Genomic DNA, 11,615 nt, shown 5'->3' with positions numbered 1-11,615 from the left:
GAAAAGTAAAGAACTGATCATAGCCCTTTCGTCTGATCAACATTTATGGCTTTGACTGTGAAGTACCAGATAGTTTCTAGAACCGGTATTTTGAAGACAAAGGGATAGTTCGTAACTTTTACAAATATGCAGACCACCCCTCTATTTTTCGCATAGCCGCAAACTTTGACTAGTCAAAACCGTAATTATTGACCAGTAAAATCTGATCTTGACCGTATGAAGGACTAAGATCACTTCTTTACTTCTCAAATATTTACCACTTCTCAAGATCAGATTTGACTTGTCAATAATTGCTTATTTGGATGGTAAAAGATTGCGGCTATGTGAAAAATGGAGATGGTAGTTTCGTAACTTTTACAAATAGGCGACAAAAGATTCGTATATGAACCTCTGTGATTCACATTGGTCGTTGAATGAGAGAGAGGCATGGGCAAGGATAGGAAGGTTGGTTCTACCGTGCAGGCATATATATGAACTATACGTTCATATATGAACTCGTGTAATTTACATATGAACTATTTTAACTGATTCACATATAAACTAAATTAACTGATTCATATATGAACCTTTGTGATTTACATATGAACTAGTTAATGGGTTCACACGTGAACCCGTTTGCCGTCTATATGTAAAAGTTACGAAACTATCCCTCTATCATCTGTATAACACACAAGGAATTATCTGGTGCTTCATGGTCAAAGTCGCATATGTTGACAAGATGAATGGTTAGAATCATTTCTTTACTTCTCAAATATTTACCACTTGTCAAATGAACATTTCCCTACACACACACACACACACACACACACACACATATATATATATATATATATATATATATATATATAGGTGGAGGTTCAAACAATAACATCTTCATTTTACGAGAACGCGATAACACTTTTATCACATGTGATAATACGCGTGAAAGGACCTGGTGATATGCGAAAGACGTGTTCTACGACTTAGGTTGCGCCAAAGGTTGTCTGCATCTATGACTTAGCATCACATGTGATGGTCTTGATGAATTATAGTATCATATCAATAACACACTTATCACATGTGCTAACATGTGAGGGGGCTTAGTGGTTTAAGGGAGACTTGGCCCGCAACCAAGATCGCGCCGAAAATATCACGCATATCTGATTTAGTATCACATGTGATGGAATAATAGTATCACATGTGATTGTCTATTGTAAAAAGGTATTCCTAAGTTCTCGTAAAATGAAGGTGTTCTCGTTTGATATATATATATATATATATATATATATATAGGGGCTGGTTCAAATGCTAACCAAGATTATCGTGTTAACTTTGTTAACCGATCTTGGTCGTTAACTTGAATAATAAACGGTTGTGATTTAATGATATTTAAAAATTAATTATTAAATTAATATTTTCAATTAACATATGTGAACAAAATATCAAAGGGTATTTAGGTAAAAAGTAATCTATCTTTGATACACGAGTTGTCAGACATATAAACAACTTGTGTATGTCCTCAAAACACATCAAACAAAAAAGATTAGACATATGAACAACATGTGAACCATATGAACATCTTCTGTATATTCAGAAGCCAACTCTGTTGTATGTACATGAACACCTACGAAGCTTGTGTTCACATGAATCACAAATATTGTTCATATTCATGTGATGTCATTGTGCATATGTATCGATATGAACATCTATTGCCTTTGATATGTGTTCATTAAAACGAATTCAAATGCCATACTAATCACTTACCAATAGGAACACTTTGATCATTTTCTTCATTATCGGAATTCGAATTGCGAATGTAATCGTAGACGATTTTAACTTTTCTCATTTCCATTGTTGTCGATCTGTTTTACAATAKGTTTATCCATATTACTCGGACGATATCGAAATCTTTTACACTTACGAAATCAATATCATTATAGGTAGAACATCATTTGTAAATTAGAAACATGAACACGTATGAAAACCAATTTCAATATTACATCCTGATCAATTAGTGAGATTTTTCATATTTGTAACTCCCAATTAATTATTTGGGAGTTACATAAATGGAAAATTACTTAATTATCCTTGTAGTTAATATATGAGTACATTTGAACTTAAAGAAAAGATGGAATATGATTGGTTGAGCTTGGTTAACAAAGTTAACACAAAATTCTTGGTTAACATTTGAACCAAGCTCTCTCTCTATCTATATTATATATATATATATATATATATATATATAGTTTGTTTCAAATACAACCCATCGTATTTGTACAACCAATGCAACCCAATTAATTAAGATATTTATGAAAACGATGAGAGTATTTATTATGATTTGAATATTTATGGAAGATGACTAGATTTCATTAATTATGATCAATATTTTATATTAGGAAACAATAAAAACTTTTATGAAATCACATATTCATCAAATGAAATGGACAGTTGAGATTGGGTTGTATTGGTTGCACAAATGTCAAGGGTTGTATAATAACCAACCTCTCTCTATATATATAGGGTATATTTCAAATGCAACAATGTCCATTTGTACAACCAATACAACCCAATTAATTGAGATAATTATAGAAATGATGGAAGTTCATTTATTATGATTTGAATATTTATGGAAGATGAATACAGTTTATTAATTATGATTGATACTTTATATTAGAAAACAATCAAAACTTCTATGAAATCATATATTGATCAAACTAAATAGAGGTTGGTTATTATACAACCCTTGTCATTTGTGCAACCAATACAACTCAATCTCAACCGTTCATTTCATTTGATTAATATGTGATTTTATAGAGGTTTTGATTATTTCCTAATATAACGTATTAATCATAATTAATGAACCGTATTCATCTTTCATAAATATTTAAATCATAATAAATAAACTATAATCATTTCCATAAATATTTCAATTTATTGGGTTGGATTGGTTGTACAAATGCGATAAGTTGTATTTAAAATAAACCCTATATATATATATATATATATATATTTGTTGAAGCAATTTTAATTTCTAAAATTACATAGTTGTTGAGATTTTGTTTCCTAACATGAAGGTTTGAAAACTGATTCTTCAAAATTAGAACTTCCATAAACAATTATGTTATTTGAGGAGTTTTACAAGGACCAAATGCAGAATGTTATGAAGCCCTATGTCACGAGCACGTAAAAATGTTCATCATGCCTGTCATAACTAGTTAAGAGTTATTTCAACCATAAGGGTGACACTTGATTGGTTTGAGCTTAGACTCAAAGGTCAAACGTGTCTGAAGATCCCAGGTTCGAATTCAATGAGAAATAAAAATCCCATTGTGACTATAAAGATTCAAATTCAGTAACTCCAGGCTACCCGCGAAGCGGGTGATCATCTTTAGATTAGTCAGTTCGCATAGCGAGTTGGATATCCAGATTAATTAAAAAAAACTAGTTATTTCCATTTTCTACAAACATAAACTGCTTATTTTATACTTAAAAAAAACTGCTTATTTTCAACAGGAATAATGATTTCTTTACAAAATGAAAAGACAATTTGGTATAGGTTTTGATGTGAGAAATGCAAATTAAGAAAACAAGAATTGGTGTTTGGTTTCTTGGAATCCTTTGACCATATTCTTGGTAATATGCAATACTCAAAATGGAAACTGTGTTCCATACCCCATCTGATGCCAAAAAACTGCTACATGCTGCTTGGAGTAAAGAAAATACTACATACATCCAACATGAGATTTACTGGGTTCGTTTGGTTTGGTTTCTTTAACTCGGAAAGAAATCCTACAAGATCCGTTCATTTTTTTTACTCTGACAAACGGTCAAAAGTTCGTATAGGCTTGAATCCTATTGAGAGATCCACTAGTGATAAAAAATCATTGAGAAAACAAGATCTTTCTTTTCTCAAACGATTGAAAAATAAAGAAATGTTTAATCTATTCAAAATAATTACGAATTTACAAAATACCGTCTCAATTCATCTTATTTCATCAAATTCGAGATGAAGAATCTTTTTATGTGTGCTCTTTCTGGAACTCTGTACCACACCAACTCTTACAATTCACACAGAGGGTTTGTTTGGTATGTGGGCAATATTGGACCAAACGAACAAAAATAAGGTAGGAGGGTGAAAGAATACTAGGAGGTTTTAGGATTTTAATTTGATATAAGTAGTTTAGTAATTTACCAATCTTGTTCATCTCCTATTTTTTTGTTCCACCTATTTCGTTTGGGCAGAAAATATGCATTTTTGCCTGACTCAGGTTTTGTCAGTCTGATGTCACGTCACACGTGGGACAAGTTTTGTAATGTCATGTATCATCTTCTCCCGTGTACCAAACGCACCTAGACCGATTCATTACATGCTCAACAGTGAGATGAAGCTATCAAAGGTTTTTACCTATTATTTTTTCTTTTTTAAAGTATATAATATTTATATACAACAAAATTCACACTTCTCATCTTTGATGAGATTTGAACCCTCACATCCAAGCCAGTAACTCAATTGACCCTTTGGCGGCTGAAAGCTGGTTCTCCTACCTTGGTTTTATCCTAGTTTTGCACTTTTATGTTCTATCAACTCCTATTCTTGCAACAAAGGAATATTCATTTGTGAATGCTCAAAAACTAAGTTTTCATGGGGAAAGAAACCTTCTATTGGTATTCAAGGAGTTAATAACACATTTGATGCCAAGAAACGGACTGCATAAAGAGTTCTGCATAGAGCTTTCTTAACATGGATGGATTAAAAGAGTTAATAATGATAGCAAAACACATATTTGTTGCAATTAGAACAGCTACAGGAGAAACTAGTTGTTGTGCTGCTAAACATTTTCGAGCTTATAACATATAGCAATGCTGGAAAATCTTTCCACACATAAAGAGCACATACATTTGAAGATTCGTGTGTGGGGTGCGTAACCAAGTGAGATGATCAAAACCTGATAACGACTCGCGTATCATGATCAATGTCATTCGCATGCGGGTTTTGTATCAAAACTACTGAGACAAATTGCAAAAGCTTGGTAAGCAGAGAGGGGGTACCGATAATCCATGGTGAAGATGTCTTTGCCAATCTTCCCGAATTGCAGGATCACTTTATCTTGTTCGGCAGCCGACACATTGTGAGAAGGATCAACAGAAGCTACAAGCTGGAAATTCTTCACAGAGGCTACAGTCACCCGGCCTTTAAAATTCAGGCACCAGCATTGTAATTGTTCATGCCATCGTGGGGCTTTGTTTTTAAGCATCAGAGGGTCGACACAAATGGGGCCCGATAAACATGAGGTGGAACGAACATTACTAGGATCTTTGCCTTTAAAGGAAGGTGAAGAAAGTGAATGTTTGTCGTCAAAGGAGTGTGGGAAAGATTTTGGAGTTGGAGCAGAGCCACCTTCTTGAATCGAGGAGATGGGTATAGAATGCATCACACAGTTCATTCGTCTAGGGCCTCTTGTTCGTAGGACGTTGAGTTCATAGGAGATGGTGGCTATGCTATAGCTACAAGCGGGTATTCTAGGAGATACCTGTTTTTTATGAAATCTTTGACTTGAACGGTTATGATTAGCTTGAACTGATGCGTCACTTGGAGATTGGCTGTCGTATATGGTGAACTTGGTTCCAAGGAAGTTAGACCTGTTTCAAAAGAAAAAAAAATCATATGAAAAAAATGATAATTGATATATAATGCAGTTGTCAACACTTGCCTTAGTTTGCCAATGTAAGTAGAGCTAGCTCTTGAGAAATCATCCGCAACCAAAGAGATAGCAAACTCCGTACTTGTTGCCCTTCTGATCTTCTTTGCTGCCAACAGTAGCTTATCGCTTTCATCCTCAGCTGTCAATCAGTAGACTTGTCTGAGTCAGAAAAAGAACAGAACCAGGCCAACTTAATGCAAGTAAAATACATGAATTTCGAGTTACAAAAAAGGCATATGAATCTGTGTTGATCATAGACTTCTCTTGGTATTTGCAGCTAGTAACATATCAATCAAAAAGTTTCAGACCAAACTCTACATACACCTTTTACATCAACTTGAATCAGAAGATAAACTAGATAGTTTAAGCTTTCGCTATTTTACATTTTCATTTTACAGAACAAATTAAAGAATCTAAAAAAACAAACATGTGAGTTTGGCTCACATTTACATGATGCAAGGAAAATAGATATGTGACTTTTAAATTGGATCATTGAAAATGGTGGAAAATGATGTAAACCTTAACCATTTACTATGCAAGTGCAGTCTGAAAATGGAAGGTGCAAAACATACGTCAGCTCAACATATGTTAGCCCCACCAAAAGCCTACTTTATCAAGAAAATATCTTTGCACAATTGCACCTCGAAGACCAATTATACACTCAAAGTCGCGAATGATATGAAACATGGAAAAGAGAACCTTAAATAGCACACTTATCTATGAAAATTTTCAAGTGAATAACAATCTAGATTACACAAAATTACTGGGAAAATTAAACACCAAAGAAAAAAGTGCATTATTGACTTACATGGGGTCAGCCCAAAGTACAATCTATGTGTAGAAGTTGCTCTATCTCTTCTTATGTAGCACTGAATTGGAGAATCACGAGGACCAGGCTATTATGCAAGATTAAGAAACACAAATTATAACTCACTATACTACATCATAATCAATTAAAGGATAATAATAACAGTTTCACATCAATACTTGGCAAAATCTAACCTGTTTCAATGAGATTGGAAAAGTTAACCTCCCACATTCTTCAGGAGTCTTGACAATCTCCTTAGTAATATCCCTCCATGACTTACAAACGGATGCACAATAAACAACAACAGTTCTTGCCGGCCAGGACGTCTCACTCTCTTCAACCCTACGGATTATATCCAAAAGCAGTTCAGGAGGCAAGTTCGCCCACTGACCTTGGTTTATCAATTCAGATGGAGCTACATCCGGAGCAATATGTGATCTAGTGCGATTTCTCCAGTGTCTCCCTTCAATCCCTCTTCTGGATATATTTCCAATCCCATCTCTCATCTCCCTCAGCTCGCGCACAATGCTTTTAAACGACATCTTAATGATTTATCATACCAATTTCAAGACTCCCCTTTAATTCAGAAAATATACAAAAACAGAAAAGAGTCAGAACGGAAATAGTAGCTAAATTAAACAAAAAGAAAACTGGAAAATATGCTTTGTTTTAGGTTTTTGTTAATTTTTTATGGATAGATAGATCTGAGCTCACGACTTCAGTTACTAAAGGTCTAGGTCAGACTTTGAATATTATACGGTGTGAACTCAAAACCTGACTAAAATTTAAGCAAGATTTTGCCTATATATTATATAAATTTTAAAAATTCTTCATCAAACTTCCAACGAAAAACAAGGTTCTTGTTGTTGATCAAACCAATAACAACAAAATACAGTAAAATCACACTATCACGAACATAGCGATCTACTTGTCGAATCAAGGAAAATGAGCGATTCTACAATTTCCTCTAAATGCTAGAAAATTAAACCAATCTCAAACAAGCTCAAGTGAAACGAAAACATCAAACAATGACATACCTTTGAATCGATCGGATTAAATTCGAGATAGTTGAATAATACGTATCAGATCGGACGAGCAACGAATCGGAAAATTACTGGAAATCGACGAATGTGATACATGATGTTTGAGAAGTTAGGGTTACAAGGACGGAGTAGATCCCCTTGTTGTTGCGATATACGTTTTCCGATTCCGATCACGGCATGGGAAGCGTATCGAACGGCGCAATCTCCGGCAGAGGGTTGGAGGAAAGGATTCACGAGGTCTGTGGGATGAAGAGACAAACCACTCTTTTCAATCAAACGCCCAAAATCATCACGCCCTTAAAAATATGCACCTCGGGATGCTCCTTCCCAGTGTTGTTATTCCCCCCAACCCCCCCTTTTTAATCCAATATTTTAATTAAATAAATAGATTCATTGCGAAGGTACAACTAATTTCTTTTTTATTTTTTTAAATATTTTATTTAAAAAATAACATTTTTACTTTCTGCAATGTCATAAAAGGAAAATTGTATTAAAATAAAATCAACTTTTACCTGATTTTTATTTTGAGGAATTAATTTTTAAAATTATCATTTTAGGAAACCAACTTGTACCTGATTCCTATTTTAGAGAACCAACTTGCAAAATAATTATAGAAAAATAACTAAAATTTATTTTTTTCAAAAATTAATACAATAAAATCTATTTTTCATTTCAAATCTCGTTTTTTTTAAATTCAGATATCAAATTGTCGATTTTAAAAAAAATCCAAATTACCACAATAAAAATTGTCTTTTACTAATGCAATAAAAAAATCAATTTAATTGATGCAATAAAAAATAAATATTAAATATCACATTCAAGATTTTTATATCTAACCAATTCGTATCAATATTAAAGTTTAAATCAAATTTGGCAAATCAAACCAAAAGTTTGATAGAGACTCTTAAATTATTTGTTATCTGTTCAACATATCAACCAAACCCTTAAATAAACAAAAAGTTTAATACAGACCTCTAAATGACGATTTTGAAAGTTGGTTCCCAAAATAGGAATCAGGTGAAAGTTGGTTTCATTTTGATGTAATTTTCCCTATAAAAAATTACAATATAGTTATCGTATACGTCTGGGTTTAATCACTCTCTTCAACGACTATCAAGATTTCGTTAAATGATGGTCATTTTCTCCTTTTTTTATCGTTTTTTATCTTTTAACCCTAAAAACGACAAAAATAATTCGATTTTTATTGGATAAAAGACAAAAGAAATGATAAAAGTACGGAAACGTTTCTCATTTAACGAAATTTTATAACGTTCTTTAGGAGATGGATCAAATTCGAACGTTTTTACAAACCACGATGGTTATTTTGTAATTTTAAAAATTCAATAACAAAAATTGTTATTTTTGACAAACTATAGGGACCAAATTTGTAGTTTTTATTCTTTATGTAATTAGTATGTGTTAAACTTGTCAATTTTTGCATTTAATTATAACCAATAAATCACATTTTACAAAATTCAAGTTTTTTGAAGTGGTTTTCAAGTTATAATCTTAAATTAAAAGTGGACCAAATTAAATGCATATATGATGTACATTTTATTTTCAACCATTATATGCAACATATTTAAAAAGATGAATTTTTAGGTAGTTTATTATTGTACATAAAATAAGTAAATAAATGAAAAAAATGTTACTTAAAACGAAAATATATGTGATTTATGTAAATACAAAAACTCTTGTAAGTCCATTATATTGTTTTAAGTCACAGTTTTTAAAAAGACTAGAAGGGTACGCGCGTAATGCCGCGATATACATATTGATTTTAATATTTTATTTTATTTTTTATCTCAGTCGATGTTATAATATGGTCTTATATGATTTTGAAAAAGCGATGATGTTTTTATTTTTGAATAAAATATAAATTTGAAGATACCATAAAAATTTGACAAAAATATATCGATATTACTATCAAATTAACTATTTAAAATTCTTCATTTTTTGTGTAATTTTTTAATTCAATTTTTTTATTATAATTTGATTTAGGTTTAATAACGAAGTAATTTATATTTAGTTTAATAATATAATTTTCTTATAAAGATAATAATTAATTATTTTGTTAGAACTCGATAATTATCCTAATTATGTGCTAGATTTTTTATATTTTAAAATGAGATGTTTATCCTCTATTTGATTATGTTTATCCGCGGTTAGTTACACGAATTCAAACATGGAGCTTTAATAAGTTATACTTATGCATCAATATATAGTATTTCATACATTAAAAATGGTTTTTAAGAGTTTTTGTCAAATGCTTTATATATAGTATAGATTTGAGGGGCATCAAAACATTAAATAAATATTTACCTTTTAAGGAATAAAGAGTGCATGCATGGGTAAAATAGGAAAAAAAAAAACTACAAATCGTATAACGAATAGACAGAGTTGATAACTGTGGATGTGATCATCACTGGTTTTTGATATACAGAGTTTTATCACATTATTATCACAACAAAATCACATAATTATCACATCAAAATCACGTCATTATAACAACAAAATCATATCTTGAAAAGTATTCGATTTAACAAAAAATTATTACAACAAAAACATATATTATCACATCATTATCGACAACAAATGCATCGATATAAGAAGTCTTCAATAATACTAACAATATTTAATGAATAAAGATAAATATAATATACCATAATATTATTAATAAATATATTTTCATTTGAGTTAAATAATTTAAAAGCCCAAAATTATTTTCGTAAATATGTATTTGTGGGATACAATCGTATGTAATTTTTTTTATATTATAAATCAAGATTGAAAAATCAATATAATTACTTACTAAAAAGATCAAAATTTATATTTGGACAAAGTAAGACTTTTCTTAATATCATGTCCCAACAAATGATACAGTAAATTGATCAAGTTTATTATAAGATAAATATCCATAACGTGCCACATTTTTCTACTTTCAGTATTTTTTTTTATTAACCTGGATATCCAATCCGCTATGCGAGCCGACTAATCTCAAAGCGACTACCTGCTTTGCAGATAGCCCGAAGTCACCACATTTGAACCTCCAGGGCCACAAGAGGATTTTTAGTCCTCTTTCGATTTGAACCTGAGACTTCCTGGTACTTTTGACTTTTGGAGTCAAACTCAAATCAATCAGGCACCACCCTTGTGGTTTACTTTCAGTATTTGTTATATTGATTGAATTATTTTTATTGATTAAGGCAATACGTGTAAAACCCAAAAATTTGTGGAATAAATAATTTATCTTTATTAGTATTTTATTTTAAGAACATATATATATAAATATATATATATATATATATATATATTAAATAAAAATAGAAGGTTGAAATAAGTTTAAAAGTCGGACCAAAAGTGAAGGAATAAATCAAGACATGGGTGAAAGTTGTCAATTCGCGGAAGTTAAGGGTCTGGGTCGTGTGTAAGCAAGTCCAAACCAGAAGGACCTGTTTTGTAAATAGGCAACAGACCTGCAACAGGGTGGCCTACTGTCAACGATCGAGAGAGGCAGAAGAGGGGCAGGCGGTGCCTGGTTTAAAAAGGGAAACTACGACCTGCATGGTTGCAGGCTGTGGAGAAGACAGTCTCGCAGCCTAAAAAATTGGGATTTGGCCGATTTGGTCAACTAATAGGCCAACCCGCTTGGGTATAAATCAGGGGTACTGGTCTAGAGTAGTTATCTTTTTTTAAGAAGAAGGAATCGTCGAGCTTGAGAGAGGGAGGAACCGGAGTTCAGACCAGACACGAAACCCCCTGCTTCCCGTCGTTTAGAGGTAATTACTCGACCCAAATTTTATATTGATACAAGGTTTAGCTATGCCATCGGTCCTGTATAGAACCCTAGAAGGCTCACGTCCAAACTTTGTGTTTTTAAGGTTCGATTTCAAGGTTTAGATTTCAAATGGTAAACATACTGTATCACTGTAAAAACCACTTAGAAGATGGTATACAGAAACTCTACAAAAGAGCTATGTATCATGTTAGACAGAGGCTCTGCGTGAGAGCTATGTGTCAAGTTATGTTAGACAGAGGCTCTGCGTGAAAGCTCTGTGTCAAGTTATGTTAGACAGAGGCTCT

At 32.1% G+C, this 11,615-nt stretch overlaps 1 protein-coding gene across 1 annotated transcript; it reads right to left on the bottom strand.

Moving 5' to 3' along the window:
* Positions 1-4,687: 4,687 nt before the first annotated feature.
* On the bottom strand, positions 4,688-7,888 carry LOC112512431 (tubby-like F-box protein 5). The gene is made up of 5 exons (XM_025118389.1): positions 7,527-7,888; positions 6,684-7,065; positions 6,490-6,577; positions 5,691-5,820; positions 4,688-5,619 (listed from the first exon to the last, which is right to left on the bottom strand). The coding sequence occupies exons 2-5, from the start codon at positions 7,029-7,031 to the stop codon at positions 4,956-4,958; spliced, it is 1,230 nt and encodes a 409-aa protein (XP_024974157.1). The 5' UTR covers positions 7,032-7,065; positions 7,527-7,888; the 3' UTR covers positions 4,688-4,955.
* Between the last annotated feature and the right edge of the window lie 3,727 nt (positions 7,889-11,615).

Source organism: Cynara cardunculus (assembly GCF_001531365.2).
Source record: "Cynara cardunculus var. scolymus isolate 2C chromosome LG 5, CcrdV1, whole genome shotgun sequence".
Taxonomy (NCBI): Eukaryota; Viridiplantae; Streptophyta; class Magnoliopsida; order Asterales; family Asteraceae; genus Cynara; species Cynara cardunculus.
The sequence above is the reverse complement of the archived record's forward strand: the minus strand, read 5'-3'. Positions and strand labels throughout refer to the sequence as shown.

What these genes read in the sequence shown, in the direction of transcription:
- LOC112512431 (XM_025118389.1), bottom strand. Translation starts at nt 7,031, where the DNA reads ATGTCGTTTAAAAGCATTGTGCGCGAGCTGAGGGAGATGAGAGATGGG. An exon ending in TTCCAATCTCATTGAAACAG is followed by an intron (nt 6,578 to 6,683) that starts GTTAGATTTTGC and finishes CTTGCATAATAG; the next exon opens with CCTGGTCCTCGTGATTCTCC. An exon ending in GTACTTTGGGCTGACCCCAT is followed by an intron (nt 5,821 to 6,489) that starts GTAAGTCAATAA and finishes ACTGATTGACAG; the next exon opens with CTGAGGATGAAAGCGATAAG.